The sequence below is a fragment of the Symsagittifera roscoffensis genome, chromosome 1 (genome assembly GCF_963678635.1).
Source record: "Symsagittifera roscoffensis chromosome 1, txSymRosc1.1, whole genome shotgun sequence".
Lineage (NCBI taxonomy): Eukaryota > Metazoa > Xenacoelomorpha > Acoela > Convolutidae > Symsagittifera > Symsagittifera roscoffensis.
Window position 1 is genome coordinate 58,910,872 of NC_087062.1, and position 20,143 is coordinate 58,931,014.

General features: G+C 36.5%; 2 protein-coding genes across 2 annotated transcripts in view; both read left to right on the plus strand.

The window, feature by feature from the left end:
• The window catches only part of LOC134846463 (uncharacterized), a 124,895-nt gene extending 122,512 nt beyond the window's left edge, over positions 1–2,383 (plus strand). The window contains exon 7 of the mRNA XM_063863835.1: positions 2,062–2,383. Within this exon, the coding sequence (XP_063719905.1) occupies positions 2,062–2,169 (108 nt within the window). The 3' untranslated portion in view covers positions 2,170–2,383. The remainder of the gene's footprint in view (positions 1–2,061) is intronic.
• Positions 2,384–4,019: 1,636 nt separating this feature from the next.
• The window catches only part of LOC134838957 (uncharacterized), a 39,843-nt gene continuing 23,719 nt past the window's right edge, over positions 4,020–20,143 (plus strand). Inside the window, exons 1-7 of the mRNA XM_063854332.1 lie at positions 4,020–4,040; positions 5,830–6,196; positions 6,730–7,074; positions 7,321–7,397; positions 9,440–9,759; positions 10,100–10,265; positions 12,377–12,526. Of these exons, the coding sequence (XP_063710402.1) occupies positions 4,020–4,040; positions 5,830–6,196; positions 6,730–7,074; positions 7,321–7,397; positions 9,440–9,759; positions 10,100–10,265; positions 12,377–12,526 (1,446 nt within the window). The remainder of the gene's footprint in view (positions 4,041–5,829; positions 6,197–6,729; positions 7,075–7,320; positions 7,398–9,439; positions 9,760–10,099; positions 10,266–12,376; positions 12,527–20,143) is intronic.

The window sequence follows — 20,143 nt, forward strand, 5'->3', positions numbered from 1 at the left end:
ATTTGCAGCTTGCTGATTAGCAGAATAACTAGGTAAATGAACAGCTGTTTCTCGGTTCACATCACGTTAGGCTGCGAAAATAGTCGGCCGCGGTGTTACATCAGATACTGCTGCTCGATCTTTAAGTGTTTTTCTGAACTTACGTTTTTCGATGTCAGCTGGATCGGGAAAGTGGCAGTGATCTTTAACGATCTCAACGGAGTCCTCTTTTGTACGCACACGGCCATTGCATCTAGTTTGTGCGCACTGCCAGGAAAGGGATTTGTCTGCCAGCGTTCTGTGTTTAATATAAGCATACCCTTCAAAAATCAGTAACTCAGATTTTTTGTTTGTAAGTATGATTTCCATCGAAAGATAGTAAATTTCGTTTCTATTGAGTGTTGCCAAGTGTTTGCAAATGAAACATACTGAACAACCTGTCTCTTTTTGCATAGATTAAAAAAAGAGTTCATTTTCTTAAATTGCGTTAACTTAAATGTTTCGAGTATTTTTGCTGTTATTGAGTGGCCGCTGCTGTTATCTAGGTTGTTCTAATTTCTCTACTATACTACCTATTGTTATCCGGATTTGTTGGAATCAAATGTGTTTAGTATGAGATAAATTTGCTTATCAGCTTCTAGAACAATTATTACTAGGACTATTTTTCGGACTGTTTTTCGGACTGTTTTGTATTGGACTGTTTTGTATTGGACTGTTTTGTATGGGACTGTTTTGTACAGACACGAAATAAAGAACTACTCTTCTTTTTCGAATTATCGTTTTTTCTATCAGTATTTGGGTAATTTGATCAGTTTGGGATAATTTATGCGCGCTAAATAATCACAGCGGGATAATTAATGCGCGTTGACAGTTTTTTTAATCCTAAATGCGTGATAACTATTCCCAAGTAATTAATACTAAATAATTAATGAGCGTAGACGGTGATTTAATCCTTCCAATATCTCTTTTTTGATATCAAAGTTTCTATCGAAAATAATTGGTTTCATTTCATCAATGCAAATCCAGATAAAGGACAATTGAATGGACTGATCTTAACAGCTGCCGTCCCGTATTAAGATTAGATGATCGTATTGAAGACTCTTATTTAGGGGTTGGTAATTTTGTTTTCTGTTCAGGCGCAAGTTTGATTTTTTTGGCAATTTGTTTTCTAATTTTACTTGTAAACGGGAACTATACTTTTTTTTTCCGTAAACACCTTTCTTATAAATCTTATTTGCCTGTCCTTTTGCTGTATTGTTGAAGCTTCAGAACTTCGAGAGTTATTCCTAGTTGGCCTAGTAATGCCGTCGCCTCTGGACCGTACGGTATGGGGTTCGAGTCCCGGCTGGACCTTTTTTTCAGTATGTATGCAAGTGAAAGAAAAAAGTTCGGTCAAAATTGAGTTGCCGGACTATCGTTTGCCTGCTGACGTTTTGTTTGCTTAGTTGACACATCGAGGGGTTTGCTTGGGTCGTAAGCAACTTTCATTGAAGTTGCAACTGCTGGTATTATTCAGTGTAGCTTCAGAGGGATTTGACAATTAAATTAATTGTTTTCGGGTCCACTTGTGTCTGCTAAAATGTTGTCGGCTTTGTTTTCTCTTCGTCAATTTTTTTCTGTTGCAATTTTAATAATAAATTGTCTGGCTCTTTGCCTAAAATGAGTTTTTACCGAGTCCTACAAAGTTTGTTTCTTATTTTAAAAGGAAGGCAAACTTCACTATTGAACAGCAAAAGAGTAACGGTCACGAGAAATGTGATCGACTTCCATTTTCGGAAGTGTTTTTAGTTTTCAGATTTCTCAGCCTTATACAAAACTTTACCCTTTGATCTAGTTTTCTAAAATTGGGTTAATTTTATAAAAAGCCAACCATACATTTGTCTAGAAGTTCAAAGAGCTTCAAGTCATCAATTTTTTCTTTGAAGTTCGATAGTTTTTTTTTTTCAAAAAACAAGTCAGTGTTTCAAGAAATTATAAAAAAGTTAATTTTTTAAGAAATAATATCGGGTTTTCATCATTGTCTGCTTTAAATGATTCAAATATTGCGGTGGTGTTGTGAGAACATCTGATGTTGTTTTCTAGACCGAGTCTGGGGGGACTGTGTTGAGCACCAATTGGGACGAGGTTGGATCTAAGAAAGTGGAAGTGCAGCCCCCTGATGGCATGGAATTCAAAAAATGGGACAGTTAATTGAGACGTCCGATCTTCCAGAGAAACCATTCGACGAAGTGTCCTGATCGTGCAAAATACTCTTTGATTCATCATTGAATCAGTGATGTACAAATTATACTAATTGCTGCTGCAAACATGTATTATATAAATTCGTTTTTTTTTCCAATACTGATTGAACATGATCATCTATATAATAGCTTGTTGTTGAACAAACTAGCGTTGTTTTTTGAATTTGAAGCTCAAGATGAAATGTGTTTATCGAGTCATACTATTTGTGCGCTTGGTTGATACAATTTGATATCAATCGAACAATCTTATGGTGTGCTAGCTCAATGGTACATGATATTTCACACGTTTGAACCGTTTGGTTTTGAGGCTAAATTTTGTTTCAGATAGAGAAATGAATAGTTGATTTGAAGGTTAAAACTTGATTGGGCTATGTCTGTATTAGCAATGCGTAAAATCAGAAAGTTCCCTTCGTTCCTTTTACTGCACTAATTCTACCTGGCATACTCTGAGGAGCCATGGAAATCAGAATAGTGTGAAACTCTACTATACTTAGTTGTTTTGCTTTCCCAATTGCGCTGCAGGAACTATTTTACTGGTACATAAACCACAATGTCCAAACACTTTGCTCTTTCTACTCTACTTATATGCACACTTTGATTGCTAAAGCGTGATTCAGACGCAGTTTAAGTAATCGGAAACTGTTTCCTTATTAATCCACGAAGGCTTCGTATGCGCTCTTGATACCATCCTGTCGACACGCTGGAATCAAACGATCCGACAAGGGCGAATTCGACTTCTAACGACGTTAACCACGTGAGTAAATTTTAAGTTATAGATTTTTTTTGCATTTTTCTCAAATTGATTTCCGTGTCATCGCATAATCTTTCGTAGAAATATGGAGCTTTTGGCTTAAACCGATGAGTTAAGGTTGTCTTGCAATTGTTTTCGAGCTTTTTGTGATAACAAGAAATATTGTGAATGGCTGTCTTGAATTTGTACATTTTTAGGTTGAAATACAATTAGAGAGAAAGAATTAATCAAGGAGGTACAGAAACTTTTGAAAATAACATGACTGCATTGGGGAATGGTGCTGATGGAGTTAAATGTCTCAAATTTTTAAATCTTGTATTCTTAAGTGTCAATGAACAAAGTGAATACATTTATTTAGGTCGCGTGTTTGTTTTTGTTTTTTGTTCAAGAAAAACTCTTCGCTCAAAATTAAGTTTTTGTGGTTTGATTTTTGTGGAGTTTTGATCCTTTTTACAAAGCTTGTGTTATAGTATGAACTGTCTTTTTTTTCGAACCTAAGTCGCAAATATTGTTGCGATAAAATGTTTTCATTTTGATCAATAACAAGCTATTAAGATTAAGTACAGCCAATGCTAAGGATATTAACACAGACTATTTTATTACAAATAGCACTTTAGCTTCAACGTATCATGGATCTGTAGCGTAGAGGTAGGGAAGGAGACCCACAACACAATACGGGGGTTCGAACCTCGGCAGGGTCGGATGTTTTTTTGAACTTTTTAGTTAAAATGCGTCCGCTCTATAAATTGAGGTATGTTAGTTAGTGAATTTCTTTTTTTTTTGCAAATTGACTGGTACTGCTAATGCGTCATAATTGGCTTGCGTCATTTAGCAATTATGTAGACTCATATCTGGCGTGCGTCACTTAAGAAATTTTGTGGACTCAAAGTTTTACTCATTCAGTTTTTCTCAATAGCGTTATCGGTCATATTTTGCTTTTGTATGCGAAGTGCAACTTCGCCTCTGTGTAACTATTTAGCCTTGCGATTAGCAAGTTTATTGCAGTCGAGTACTAGAATTTTTCTTCCCTAAATAATTTAAGGAACAGAATGGTCAAATGTCTAGGACTGGTAAATTTTAGACATGCTTAATTTCTTGAAAATTCAAAAAACTATCTTCATTTAGGTAGTGAATAGCTTAGTAAATAGGTGTAGTCCGTTTCCGGTGTTTGTTTGTTTTTCAAATAATTATCTTGAAAAATGTTTCAAGAATTATTTTTTCGTATTCGTGGTTTTCGGCCTAGTTTTTGTCGGATCATTTACTGTTTTTTAAAAAAAAATTGTTTTTTTTTGGTACTGTTTTTTCCCTGTTTTTGTTAAGCATGGATTTTATTTTGATTTTGAAATCGATTTTGAACGTTTGTAACTTGTCATTTTACAAAGTTTTATTTTTTTTTCGATTTAACGGTTTCGATTTGTTTTATGGCATAATGAACTTATTTTGCGGTGTTTCGAGGGCAAAAATACCTGTTCGCTAAAATCAGTTATAATTACACTTGCGAGATTAATTGTCTTGAGACCGAGAACAAGACTTTTCTTTACCCTGCTTTTTTAATGAACCTGCCTAACTTCCAGTTTCCTTCTCACTTGGTCTAGAGTAAACGCCGTCGCATTTGTACCCTAAGGTCCGGGGTTTGACTCTCGGCCGCACCTTGTTTTTAATATGTATGCAGTTGAAAAGAAACATTTCGATAAAAGTTGAATTGTTGGACTTCCGTTTTTCTGCTAAAGTTTTGTCGTCTTAGTTGCCACATCACACAACTTGTTTGTCCTGTAAGTAACGTTTATTGCAAGTTCGAAGTGTTGTTTTTGTAGGTTCAGGGAGGTGGACTTGAAACTTCTAATTTTTTAAAAAAATTTTCTCAGAGCAAAAAAAGTCTGCTCAAAAATTGTTGGCTTAGTTGCCAAATCTCTTGTTTTTTTTTTCTCTGATTTTTTCTCTTGTGATGTAGGCAACTTCACTTGTAGTTGAAAGTGCAAGTGGTTTTCATTCTAGTCTCAGGTGGGACCTAAAACTGTAAAGATTTTTTAAGATGATGTTTTTTTTCTGCTCAACTTGTGTCTGCTCAAAGATTGTCGACTTTGTTTCCTCTCCGTAAGTTTTGTACCGTAATACTCAATTTTCTGCCATGTTAGCATTAAATGAACTTCTATCGAGACATACGAAACTTTATTTTTTGGTAGAAAACGTTTTTTCTATTTTTCGACTTATGTTTTAAATGCTCGTGTTTAATCGCAAGTGGTGCGAATCTCCGCTCCGCCTCTGAGTAAGAAAGATGAAATTCATTTGTTAAAATGATAAAGAAGTTAGTCTTAGAGGTTGAATGTTCGAGGCCCGCCGTGATCCGTGCTTGCTGTTAGAGCTTGTCTTCATTACCCGGCCCAGTAAAATCACGAAAAAGTTGCATGTAATTTTTAACTTGGGGCACAATAGCCCCTAGTTTTACGTAAGGAGCTGAACTGCTTTTTTAGATTTCCCAGCGGAATAAAAAAAAAGTTAATATTGATGTATTTCTTTTTTCAAATTAGCCTAGCTTCATCAAACAGAGTCTTAATCATACTAGACTCTTGAAATTCAAACAGCTTTAAGGTGGTGCATTTAATTTTTTTAGTTTCCTTGTTCATTGGCACTCTTCCAACTGTCTGTTGGCTATGTTTTCTGTTTGCAGTTTTAATTATGAAACTAAACTTTTCTTTTCTAAGTGGAGCTTATTGCTCAGCGGAGTTTGTTAGTTGAATCTATTGAATAAGTTGAAAAATTGCGTCATCCTAAATCACTGACAAAGTTAAGCGAATACTAGTGGAATCTGTTTATCTTTTGAAGTCATCCCAGTGGTTGATAATTTCATTGTATTTTTAGGAGAATACCGCGCAAACTAGCTTTTCTTCGGGAGAAGGTGGTAGTGCTATCACTGGTGCTGTGAGTGGCGGCGGAGGGCCGAGCAGGTGGGGTGTGCAGGGTCAATTTTCCACTGGGCCTTTAACCAGCAGGGATATACAAGTATCCTCTGCGAGAGAAGCGATAGAAGGGGAGAATTCAGTGTCGAGATCTCGTAGCGAGGTTGATTCGGAGGTCAGTTCAAATAGAAACAGACATAGTCTCCTGTGTGCGGGTGACGAGCACCATAATTTCATAGAGGGAGAAGAAAGGGAGGATCAAAGGCCTGAACTGGACATCAGTGAGAGTCCAGCTGCTGTTCGCACACAAGACGCTGCAGTCTTAACAGGTAATGCATCTTTATTGCTTTCCTAAATTCAAAACACTTTTTTTTGCACTTGCACATAAACAAAAGGGCATTCAACAATGCATCTGTTCGCATTAAGCTAGGCTGATAATCTGAATAAGTAGCTCAGACAAAGAAATCCCACTTTGGCGTTACAGTTTTTTAAAACCATATTTGAGAAGCATTTTCAGCGGCTGCGTATTGGTATCAAATCATATTGTAATTGCAGTTAGAGCTGTTTAAATTCTAATATAAGTATTTTATTCATACTCATTCATTTTCTAAATTCGGTTCTTGTCTGGCTTCAAAACAATGAAAGTTGATTGAGCGCAAGCTTTGAATTCTTATTGGTGAAAATAAGAGTTGAGCTAATTTGGTTTCAATACAGCCAACCTTTCTGCTTTTTAGTGAAATCAATCGTGAATTATTGATTATTTTATCAAATGACCAACAGTCCTTTGATTAGTATTCAATCAAATTATCAATGTAATTATTCTTTGTTTGTCTGGCTCAACTGAATCTGAGTTTTGTAACAGATGTGCACACGAGTGAGTTGTTGCCTGAGGTTGAGATCTGCAGTCTGATTGAGGATCAAATTCCTCGCTACAAACTACGCACTACCCCTCTTGCATCTCCAGTCGGTGCTACTGCTACAGGTACTTTTCCGGGATCCTCTTCCGCTTCTGTCCCTCAGGACTTCCTGGGAGGGGAAAAGGATACACCAGGTGCTGTCTCGGGATCCACTCAAGACCAGGTGTTCGAGGCATCGGGAGAAGGGGACTTGTTCGGGGACATCATCCATAGGCGAGCTTCTCCTCTCACACCACTGCAGCTAGCCGATCTCTCTGCCGATTTTCTCAATCAGTTTTTCTCCTTTTTCAGTGAGACCCTACTTTTTGTTGTTTAAAATACAAATACGTGCAGTCATACATGTAGACCTTTACTGATAAATAAAATATTGGAGGCTGTTTGGTTGTTAAATTTCGCACATGAAAGGTATTTGAAAGGAGAAAATCTCTTTAAATGTGAAGCTGGACAGATGGATGCAAAGACATGAAGTAGATGGAGGAGGTATTTAGTTTCAGTTTCCCTTGTAAAGCAACGTGGTTTTATCTCGCTTTGTTTAGTGATTGGAGGCGAAAGAATAGCACAGATGACAAAGACGTACCATGATATTGAGGCTGTCACTAAACTACTCGAGGAGGTAACGGTTTTCCGTTTTAAAATTTGTTTTCTATAGTTTTCAAATTTGTACGATAGGTATCCATGTTGTCTCTTACTTTTTAAACAATTTTAAGCGAGTGATTAAGCAATTTTTTTTATGTGAGATCAACACAACGTTTTGGTGCATAGACATTTGTGTCCAAGACATTTGTGTCCTTGACAAAACAGTCCGAAATGATAAAATTGTACCAGACATTTATGTCCCAGACAAAATTGTCCGAAATTGTTTTGCGAAATTAATTTTTTTGATTTGACCTTGTGATCTTTAATGCTTTGTTCTTTTGAGGTTGTTTGATCGTTCTTTAAGTAGATTTAATGCGTACCAATTAACCATAGAACAGTCAAAGTGAGACAAAACTTTCATGAAAATTTTGAAATTTAAAAGCGCATTTGGTCGAGTGATGAAGTCATAAGTCTCAAGGTCAAAAGGCTTGAAGTTCAAATCTCGGGCTCGACAAAAAATTTTAGTAATTTAGTCAATATTTGAAATTAAAAAACCCAAAAATGGGTAAACTAGGGCAAAGTTGAAATGGGTTGACTTGATTGAGCCAAAAGGGAAGAGGGTGGGAGAAGCTTGATTACATTGATCATTTTGCCATTTTCAAATCGGGTCTAGCTCAATTTTGAAATTTTCTGGGAAAAAATTCAACTTAGAAAAATTTATTGAAAATTATTGCTTCGCAATATCAACTTTGGAAAATAAATTGACTTTAAATTATAGTTTGATGTTGCTGCTGCGCCCTTTTAGGAAACTCAGAAGTTTACTTGGGTCGTAGGCCGCAACCAATTCTGAAAGGTTTTTGTCAAGTTTGACATAAAGAGGTTTTTTATAACGTGACACTCTTTGCCCTGCACACATTTTTTCGATCAAGATTTCAGCGTTTTTCTGTTCGTCTTGAAATTTTTCTATGAGTTTGGGAAATGATGGGTGCTTGCCATTCACGAGTTTGACGAAGTTGCTATTCCAACCTTCAACAGCATTGTTGGTTCTGGGTCGCCCGGTTATTACACGTTGATGACAACTCCAGCTGTCAACCTCAAATCTGGGGTTTTGACGAGTTCCATTTGCCGCCGAGAGCCGACCAACGTAATTGTCCTCAGAGTAATTGAAGATTGGGTGGGCTGTCTCAGGGCATGTCTTCTGAAGAGTTTCGAAAGCAGTAGAAACATCACTTACAGGCAGGAAAGCGATACTCAGCAGCATTCGGACATGCTCTCGGAATTCCAGATCTAGACGCTTTGGCTCAAATGGAAATAACAGTATTGAGTTTTTACATTTTTGGATACTGAATTGAACGCATTTTTGACCGCTATTTCGAAATCAATGGTGGCTCGTTTAGGGAATTCAATGTCGAAGCAGCTCAAAAGTCGAAAATACGTTTCCTCTTTCTTGAAATTGAGGTGTCTCTTAGAATCCGATGTTTGAAGTATGCGTATGCATCATAAACTAGCATTTCGTTGTTTTTATTTGTCATAAGAATTTCCATTGTCAACACGAACTCGAGAGCAATAACAATGAAATTATGATCTCTCGTGTCTACGTTTGGCAACATTATCAATCAAGATATAATTGTGTAGGTATGTGTAAACGATTTGAGTCCTGTGTTAATTTCGTCTCTAATTTGCTACGCGAAGTAATTTCTGGTCTAAGTGCTCAGTTGCGTGGCCTTATCGATTTCATCCTTCCTATTGAGAGCTTATCAAATTAATCCGGTCATTAACTAGTGTGCCAATAGCCTGGACAATTTTGGGACAATTTTGTCTGGGAACCAAATGTCTTGGACACTTTTTGCATTTTGGACTGTTTTTGCCGGGACATAAATGTCTGGGACACAAATGTCCTGACACGCAACGTTTTCAATTAAATTTTGAGATCGGTCTACGTTGGAGATGGTCATTTTTATATCCTTTTTGTTTTTTTTTTGGCTTAGTTCAGGTCGTAAGAGATAGTGACTTTACCGAAGATCATATCAAGAGCACCAATGAATATTAAACTCGTTTTCTCTTATCGTGTTTGTGTAGAAAGAACATGACCTGGAACTTGCTGCGCGAATTGGACAAGCATTGTTACAAGAAAATGTACTGTTGAAAAGTCAAAACGACGAACTTAATGTCTTCTGTGACCAGCTGAACGACAGAGTCAAACAGTTGAAACATGACAACGAGCGAAAGACGGAAGTGCTCAATATGTTTTACCAGGAGGAGGCGGACTTAGAAGAGGAGTTACTGCTGCTCCACAACCGTAACAGTCCACAAGATCACACTGGCGCCAATGGTACAGCCAATGGATCTACAAGTGCTGATGGAGACCAGGACCAGCAAGCTTTATTCGACATTACGAGGTAAGAAGTAGACATAGCTAGCATCCCTAGTCCTTATATTTGTAAAAGAGCTCGGTTGTGTATATATTCCCCTAAAGTACGCGAGTTCAAATTTGTGTAGCTTGAGGTATAAAAAAGTAACAGAAATTTTTTTCTATGTTTATAATTTTGACTCAATAGTTCATTTTTTTCTCAATGAATAGTGCTGTTTGATAATTTTATACTATCTACAGAAAAACTAGTTTTCTTAGAGATATGCATTTGCTAATTCAAAAATACTGAAATCCTAGTCGCAGGAAAATGGCCAGCTTTTCAAAATAATTTGAATGTATCATGAGTCTAAATTTTTGATTCGGTCCAGTGTGGAGGAAGGTGGCAGTGGAAGTGGGGGAAGCGTGGAGCTGGTGAAGTTGTTGGAGCGAAAATTGGATTTGCTAGAAAGGGAGAATGGGGAGCTGAGACAGAGCACTGAAGAGTGTCTAGTCAAAACTGACTACTTTGAGGCGAAGGAGGAGAGTCTACTTAAGGTACAAATCAAGTTATCCAGAGGAAATACATAAAAGTAATTATAGCTGCCATATTTTACAGGAGTGTTGTTGCATTTGTGTAACCCGGAAATTAAAACTTTGGTTTTGATCTGTCCGCCATTACTTCAATAAATTCGTTCCTGGAAAAATAGACAGCAGGAAACAATAGTAAATGGCACATATTCTGATTGTATCAAAATTCGGAACAAGGGTTTCCTCGGGGTTATTGAACTTATATGTTAATGATTTAGTAGAAGCAGTAGACACTGCGTGTACTCTAGTTTGTTGATGTTACTACAGTTTGCTGATGTTACAATTCGGCTAAATTTCCTGTCAAATCCTGAAACCGCAGCATAAAGCATTTAACCTAATTTAACAAAATACTCACAGTACAATTCAAATGAGGTAATGAGTGATATACGCAAAACTTAGTTCATAATATTTCACGCACCATTGAAAAACAGTTAATGGAAATAACCGTTGAAAGTGGGAAATAACCGAGTAGAAAATCTATCCATCAAGTTTCTTTGCGTTAACATAGTAGATGGAAATTAAACTTTTTAAAAATTTTAGTGAGCTTGCGAGCGTAGTATATTAGAACGAACCTTCTTTGTTTTCCAAGCTAACTCGCAAATAAAAGTGCTCATATTTGGTGGCACTTTTGCTATAATCACGGTCTTTAGCATTGGAAGTTTTAAAGCATCTGTTCTCTGCTTTATTTGTGGCTAGTGTTTGTGAATTGTTGAGCCGTGGTTGAGTAGTTAGCGCTTGAAATTCATACAGCCTATGTCGCAAGATCGAATCTGACATGTAGACGATTTTTTTTCACTAATTCGAGGCTTATTTCCTTTTTTATGTTTTACTTGGTAGAGCTGCTTTTTTCTCGTGTTCTCACTAGTGTTTACGAAGCGCAGCCTCGCCTCTTTAGGAAAAAAAATTAAACTTACAAATTCTGACCATTGAAATTCAAACCATCAAATGCGTATAAGATAAAATTCCGTTAAAACCCCGCTCCAGAACTTCTATGGAGCGATTTAGATTATTTTTCCGACCATTTGAAAATGTGGAGGAACTTTGTATTCGGGTGTGCTCGTTTTTTTTTCGTTTTGTTTTCCACGCAAAATCAGGTACCACAAATAATCATCGGAATGGTCTGAGTGATATATCAAAATAAAGGCCCTTCAGATAAAAAAATTTTTCCCCAATTTCGAACTAGTAAAGCGATCAAGTAACGTTCGTTATATATAAATATTGGCCATTTAGGCTTAGAAAAATTCGATTTTTTTTCAAAGAAAACCAGTTTTAGATGCGTCGTTAAGTGATTTATCTTGGCCATTTCAATTTTTATACAAATTTAAAAGTTTTGTGCAAAAAATTGGGATTTTTTTTCTTTTTTTTCGTTTATTTATTTTTTGAAGACAATTGTAGTGTTTTATGCCGTATTCACTAATTTTCTATGTTTTTGTAGTTCTATAATCACACGCAGAACAAACGACGCTAATTTGAAGATCCAAAAGTTTTTCTTGTTGCTTTTTACGAATGTGGTCAGAATGATTGTATGCTAGCAAGTATTGACACTGGAAAAGCAAATGGGGCACAACAGCGGTTCTCCGTGAAGAGCTGAACAGCTCAAATGTTGGTCCTTTTCCTTGCGGATAAATCGTCTTAATATTCAAATAATATGGGGAAAACGGATATGGTATTGTTAATGAACATTAACTAAATAAACTCTGTCGTAGGCTACCAGAAATACAATCCAGTAGCGATCAATTCAATACCCTCTTAAAATAAAGCTGGAGCCTGACTTCCACGATAACCGAAGCACTGGCTCAGTACGGAACTCGATAAAAAATTTAACATGGTTGTTCAAGATTTCATTTCTTTCTAGAAAGGCTGTACACCGACAAACAGATTAATCAAAAAATCACAATAGGATCAAACATGGAAGTCTAGGGATATTATTCATTTCATTTTTGATGGGAAAACCTCAGTTGAAAACTTCCACGAGCTACCGCGCTGAAAGTTTATGGCAAATTTCAGAATAATAGTTGCTCGAAGTTCCCTATTATTTGAATATTATTTAGACGACGAATTGAGTATATGTGCTTCAGGAGTGCGTGTCCCAGCTGTCGCAGGCAAACCAGGAGGCAAGATTGCTCAAGACTGAGCTGGACGCGAGGAATACCAATCTTCACAAGCAGCAACAGGAGAAGACCCAATTACTGGGCGAGCTGGTGGAGCTCCAGAAGAAGTACAACAATGTAAGTCATCGTCTCACAGATACATCTCATGAGAGAAAAACAAAAATTGTTGTAACGGGAATTCACATCATTACCCTTGCGATAAGCAAGGGTGTTGCAATCGGGTACTAGACTTGTTCTCGTAAATAACTTTGTTCACAGGAGTCATCTGAACTCATTTCCTGGAAACCTCTGTTAGCAACAAATTGAGTTAGGACCGAAGTGTAACTCATAGAGTAATTTCGGATAGGGTACACCGTCTGCTCGTCACGCTATCTTATTTTCGGCCGGATAGATTCGTGCAACTTCTTAGTCTAATACCGATCCTAATCTTACTCTTATACTATCTAGTCTCAGGTTGTTTAACTAGTCTCTGCTAGGCTCAATAGATCTAGGGTATACTGGTTTATTGCGGCTGCTGAAGTGCTCGGGAGAGTCCAACTAATTTCTAAGTTAAATTCAAATCTCTCTGGTGCTGAAATTACAAGTAACTTCAGCACTTACAAATAAGTGGGTTGTTAGTTAGATGGATCATGATTGGTTAATATTAAATACTTTACATTGGTAAAACATTTAATTTATCCAATCATAAAATATAGTTTAGATCAGGTTCCACCCATCCGGGTTTTACAGTGTTTTTTAGAACAGTTCTTCTGTAGTTCAAGGATGGATGATGGACGTTGGTATTTGGCGAACATCACAATTTTCTTTCGCTTCTCCTTGTGACAACGACTGAGTCTTTGCAACAAAACCAATTCTGATTTCAGAATGGTTGGCTATGTCAGGTTTTTCTGTTCTTCAGGGAGAACTTCCTTTGTGTCTGATCTAGCTTGGGAATGGCGTGGAGATTGTGCGTGGAGGGGATGCCTGATTACTCGGATTTGTACGTATACTTGAACATCGAGGTGGTCATTGGTCTAGTTCAATGAAGTCCTTTTCTGCGAAGTCAAGTCGTACTCTAAATCCTTTGAGTTGTGATTGTGAGTGGCATATCGATTGTAGTTGGTCATTCTCTCTCGAGTGTAGTGAGGTCGTCTTGTCTTTTGATGTTCGTCCTTGGTGTTGTATTCTGATCTATATATTGCATCTTGTGATTTTACATTTTATAAAACTTTTATTAGTTTAATATTTTTTTATCATGATTTTAGTTAGTTGTTTTCACAAAAGCTTTTTGTTTTAGTTCAGTTATTTTGAAGAGTTACTCACCCTTGAGTAGCTCTTATTAAAAATAAAGGTGTGGTCACAAAGCGTGGATGTAGCGCGGTGGGTTAGGCCGGCTATAGAGCATGCTCAGGACGTCCTTTCCTGGTGGGTTAGGCCAGGTGTGGGAGTATGATTTCATGCGGTTTTTGTGAGGGGTCCTGTTATGTGACAACGTTTTATGTTGGGTTTGTTGTGGTTTTACTTATGTTTCTTTGGTTGTGTCCTTTTTTCAAAAATCAAATTGTTTGTGGTATGGGTTTGTCTTTCGACTTTTTTGTGTTTTATTATTTCTTTCTAAGACTTTATAATAGTCTTCAAAAGAATAAATTATCCAGTTTTAAACTGGGTTAGTCCGGTTTGGGTACCGTTGGTTTCCTTTTCTTAGTCATGCTGTTATTCTATGATTTGTGGTATTTAGTAAGCTGCGTTGGTTAGTTTTGTTTAGTATATGATTCCTCTCCAACCGGGTTAAAGGAAAGTTTGAAACTTGTTATCGTGTGTTAGAGTTATTGAGTGTGAAAACTTGAAACTGAAATTCATTATTTTAAACAATTCTTCGTGGGCGAGCTGTGCGAGTGTGGATAGAATTTCTGTGCGAGTGAATGAAAATATCAAAAGGTTAGTACTGCAATTGCATTTATTAATTTACTGCATAGAATTTGGAAATTTACTGCTAGTAATGGGGGAATTTTAAGATACAAATTTTCATCATATGTAGATTTACTGCTTTTGGGGGGAAAATTTTATAAATTAATTTACTGCATTGGTATTAAATTTATAAATTTATATGTGTAAGAGATTAATAGAATTTTGGAAATTTGTTTGATGAAATTTGCGATTTTTATTTGTCTTTTGTGGTTTTTGTAGGTGATCGTCGGATGAAGGCTAAAAATCTAAAGAAAACATGAATAAAGAATGGTGAGTGTTTATTTTTTAATTAGTTAGTAATATTCATTTAATTCGTACTTACCTGTTAGTCGTCGGGGAAAAAACCGTGGGGGAAGATGTCGTGAATTAGTTCTGAAGTTGTGAGTAGTTTAGCTAATATGCGGATGATATTTTTAGTTTGAAGTAGTGGCCAAAGCAATTGAAGTGCCTTAATGGTGGTTAGTTCTTCAGTGCCTACTGCAAACTCATAAGGTGTGTTTTGGATTAAGTTATATAATTTGTGGTTAAATGTAGTGTTATGGATGAATTCTAAAATGGGGATTTCTATAGGCTGTACAAACTCGTGCGGGATAAGGAAGGGTCGGGATTCTTCGGCGTTGAAGGTCTTGGTGATGGGACAGAAGATGTACATTTGGGTTATGGGGTCATAATTACGAAGAATACCATGAAGGTTAGTGTCTTTAATACAATAAGTGAAATTTAGGAAATATGGTGAAGTGTATTTTGAATTGATGAATTGGAAACGATGGTGTGGTTGTCTAGAGGGTGTGTGGAGGTCAAAGTGATTTTGGATGAAACGATAGTAACTGTATGTATGTGTTTGTTTAGTTCGCAACATAATATCGTGTGAGCAGTGTAAATCTCTTTCGTGTGGTGCAAGGAAATGAAAGGTTAGTGAGAAGATTTGGAAGCGTTCTTTAAAACTTTCGTATGCTTGTGTGCTTGTTAGTGCTTCTGAAATAATGTGATCAAACTTTCGGTCAAAGATGTTTAGTGTAAATACATATGGTGTCTTGATGAAAAATTTCTCGGTGATTTGTGGATTAGCGAAGCGATCTTCATCTAAGAATTGATCTTGGTTAGCTCTTATGATGTTGTGATCGTAGTATTCTAGTGTATATTCATTAGCTCTAGGTGCAGTGTGTATTTTTAGTGATTTTTTATATCCTACGTAAGTAAATTGTCTAGCGGTGAGTGGTGTAGTTAGTCGATATAGCATGTCTTTGTTTCGGTCTGTATCGATGGAAGTGTTGGTTAAAGGTAAGCAAAGAGGGTTAGTGAAATGATAGTATGAGGTCCAAGAGAGAGTGGGCATTAAAACGTATTCGTCTACAAAGTTGCGTGTTTCGTTAGCGTCATGAGGGGTGTTTAAGGTGTATTGTGGAAATGAGGGTAAAGTGATAGCTAAAAATTCTCTTGTGTTAGTATGCTGGGGGTGATTGATGTATTCACGGGCTGTTCCTGGTTTTGCTGGGAAAGGATGGTTGGGGAATTTTCTTTTAAAAGTGCGGTAAGCTCTATTAGTATTGAGTGAGGATTCAGTTGATGTGGATGATGGTGCTAATGATTCAGTATAATTTGAAGAGGGTGTAGGAGGATTGGTTGAATTTGTAGTGGAGGAGATTTGGTTTATGGTCGGGGTGTTAAGGTGGTAGGGTTGTTGTTGGAGGGTAATAAAATTGTCTAGCTCTGGTGAGATTCGGGGGGTATCTGGAGATGATTGGTCAGAGTGGTATGAGGAGTAGGTTGGGGTAACTTGGGAAGCATAAGAGGGTGTAGGAGTGATTGGGTCAGGGTTATTGGATAATATGGGTTGAAAAGGGGGTTGAGAAAAATGAGAAAGGTTATGAAAATTATTGGATGGGGATGGTTCTGAGTCGGCAAATTCATCGGGGGTTTCAATATTCGGGTTATTTAGCTGTGAGATGGAGTATAAAACTGAGATGTGTGAGTTAGTGTCGGAATTCATGCCTGATGTTACATTGCTAGATGGAAAATCGGGTGGCGGAAAAGCAAAAAGTGGGATTATTGGGATTGAAGAGGTAAGGTTGGTTGGATGGGAATTTGATCGATGGAGTGATCCAAGTTGGCGGCTCATCGTGGGCTAAAAAAATTATTATTTTGAGATTGAAAAGCGGTGGTATGGGGTTGTTCAATAATTTGTTCATAAGTGTTATCATCGTGTGATTGATGTGTCATTATATGCTGTACGGGACTTTGTGATGTGGTGAGTCTAAAATTTGGATTATGTGTGATTGCTAAATTTCGAAAATTTCGTGGGACTAGGGATAGTGGATGGTTATTTGGCAGGGGTGGCAATTGTGGTGCCGTTGGCTGTGTGTCTACATTGTTATGTTCTTCGTCGTATGTATTTTGTCGTGTTGTTATTTTTGTGTTATATTCTTTTATTTGTGCGTCTAAAAGAATTTTGTTTATAGATGTGGAAAAGATTCCAAAAAATCCTGCAAAGAGTATGCGTGCTACACTTGCTTGTCTGTTTACTTGTGTGTGTATAGCACATGTATTGTAGATTCCTTTTAAGAGTGAGAAAAGAAATCCAATAAAGTTAAACATTGCGTATAAAATAGTCAATTTTTCTAAGATGTAGTAGGGCCATCCTAGAAAATCTAGGATCTCATTTTTGAGTGTAACAAAGCTAAAAATGTTGATTGGTGATATATCTTGGGGACGGTATTTTTCGCCGTTTAGATATATATAATCTTTAATGTCTTTAAAATATCCGCTATAGTCTTGCGTGTAGATATCGGCAAATCCTGCGGTTTCTGCAAGTTTGCGTAAGTTTTGGTCAATTGATTGTCTTTGTATAGTGTCCATTTGTGTTAGTAACTCTTGGAATTGTTGTGTTCTAATGTGATGTTGAATATCTGATTTTGAATAGATTCCTATTGATTGTAAGTCTATATTTGGGTTTCGAGCGATAGCGCGAATGCTTTCTGGTGAAAATTTTTTGAGTGATTGCATTAATGTGGGGTATGGAGTGAGAAGATAATATTTATTTTCATCAGGGTTTAGTTGTACTACATTGTGGCTATTTTCTGATCCACATGGGACTGCGGTATCCCAGAAATAGGTTCTTCGTGAAAGTGTATCCACGAAATGTACTTTATTCTTATAAAAGATAGGGATTCTTTTATAACATCGTTTATCTTCAAAAACGTATAGTGGTGATACTTTTTTAGTACAAGTATAAAACCATAAGATGTTTCCTTCATAGTCTAAAAAATTTGATCTATTTCCTGATAATAAATATCCTGCGTAGGGTATTTTTAATACTGCTAGTGCAAGTGATTGTAATATTTGTGTTCGTTCTAATTCGCATAGTTGATGTAGTGTTTCTAATTCGGAGAGTGACATTTCTTGAAAAATGCGGCTAATTGTATAGTCTAGTTTCATATCCAAATGAATATCATAGTGGATATTACCAAAATATGTGGTATTCATTAGTGATAATTCTTGTAAGCGTGTGCTTCTGGTGTCATAAGGTTTTAGATGTCCACCAGGTTGTCCGTTGCTTTTTTCAAAATTAACTGGTATATAGGATGTTCCTTCGTTTAGAGGATGACCTGTGGCATATGGGTCGATTTTTACTTTTCCAGTGGTCATGTCGAATCCTTTTTCATATTCAACTAAAATTTCAGAGTATTGTGTTCTGTGAAGTGGATTTCTGTATTTACATGCAAGTTCTGTTTCTTGATATATTTGAAAACGTGTCAATTTATTTTCTATGTTATCTATGTTTCTAAAATCGGAACTTAGTTTTCGTGATGGATGGACTTGTTCGTAAGGAATTGATTGTATGAAATATTTTTCGTGAAATTTTATCATACGAGCGTGTATTTTTGCTACTTGAAATGTTGTACATGTGTCTTCGGGGAACCAAACAATTGTTGCTTGTGTTCTTGTTGTAGGGTCGCAATATCCTTGATCGTTTTTACAAGGTAGTCGGATTCCTTGATAGATCATTGTATTATCAGATAAATCTCGTGTGAGTTGTATTTTTTCGAGTTGTATTTTCCAATCGAAAAACATTATTTCTTGATATCCTTTATTTTTTGTGTCTGCTTTGCAGTTTGATGGGTTATTTATACCAATGTGTGGTATCCAATGTTTATCATGTAGGTCATATGTTAATCGTCCGTGTGCGCCGTTATACGGGTATTTTTCGTCTAGTTTTATATGTCCTTGGTGTCTTTCAAGTTGTGATTGATGTACAGAGTCTGAAAAAACTTGAAAATTAACTAATTTTCTTTGGGAATTTTTATTTTGTGTGATGTTTAGTCTAAGTAATTCATTTTTACAATCGTCGGGATTGAGATGTAAAAGACGTTCTATATTACTTTGATAGAATGATTCATGGTCAAGTCGGTTTTTGTTTCCGTTCGAGACTTGTGAACAATGTACTTTCTTTTCGGAAAATGTTGCTGTGAATTTATAACCTGTAACTGTTGTAGCTCGGGCTTTTGAGTAGAGTGTTGCTATTATATCTGTGGTTTCTATAGCTTGTGGTTCTGTTTCACATTGTGATACTTGATTGATTGCATATTTATGTAGTGTTTTTTGTTCATTTTCTTCGCAATCGTAATGTGTTACTAATAAATCTTGTGGTCCTGTACGAGGTGAAGGGTTTATGTTTTGAATTGAAGTTACTAGAAAAAGGAGTTGGAGAAAATTTAATAATTTTAGAATATACATGTGTATGATAATCCTGAGTATGGATTATAAAATGTAATGTAACCAATTGTGTTTTTGGTGTATCTGTCGTATTTATATATTACTTCGGTAGTTATAAACGGTGGTGGTAGTGATTGAGCTGTGATGTTAGGTGGATTTAATGGGTAGGGATGTTGTGTGATATTGTTTAATTTAACTGTGATTTCAAACTTTAATTGTAAACTGTTTTGTTGGAGTATTTGAATATTGTGATCACGGATATCGTTGTGAATATCTTGGCGATATTGTAATCTATTAAGTGCCCAGTTATGAAGGCGGTTACTTTCTTGATGCTGTCCAAATAATGGTGGGGGTGCTGTGAATGTATTCCAATCTAATCTTAAAGGAATATTTATTGAAGATTGTTCTCGATATCTGGCGTCGAGATTATTTGGAAAATTTAAGTTAAAGGGTAGTGGTGAAAATTGACTTGTTGATGGTGTTGATGGTAGTGATAGTGTTTCTGGTAGTGATGAGGATGTTGTTGTATCCGTAGAAATATCTATGGGGTCATTGGCTAAATTTGGTTCACCTTGTGTAAATGAATGTGTAGTCCAATATGGTAGTCGTGATGTTAGGTTTGGGGGGTTAAAAGGGTTTTCTCGTATTTGTTCAGATGTTGGTGTTGAACCTAAGTAGTCTGAAGGTAGACTTGAAGTGCTTCGTTGTGAAAAAAGTGTAGGAGTTTCTGGTGTGATACCAGTGGTGTTTTCTGGAGTAGTTTGTGTTGGGGATTGAGGTATATCAAAATGAACTCGGGGAGTTTGAAAATTTCTATTTCGTCGAGGATGTATAATTTGTCTATTTATTTCTGTTGTGTTTTGGTTTTGACTAAGGTTTCGTATTCTACTTAGTTCTTGTGGTAGTGTTGGGTAAAGATTATATGTTGGTTCACTTAGAGGTGCTTGTCGTTGAACTGGTTCTAGTGGTTCAGATAAACGAGCGTGCCGTTCTTCAAAGGTGTATGGATTGTCTTGAAAAGAAATTCGTGTAGATGTTTGAGGATTTTGAGTAGTTGAAGGTGGTGTTGGATTA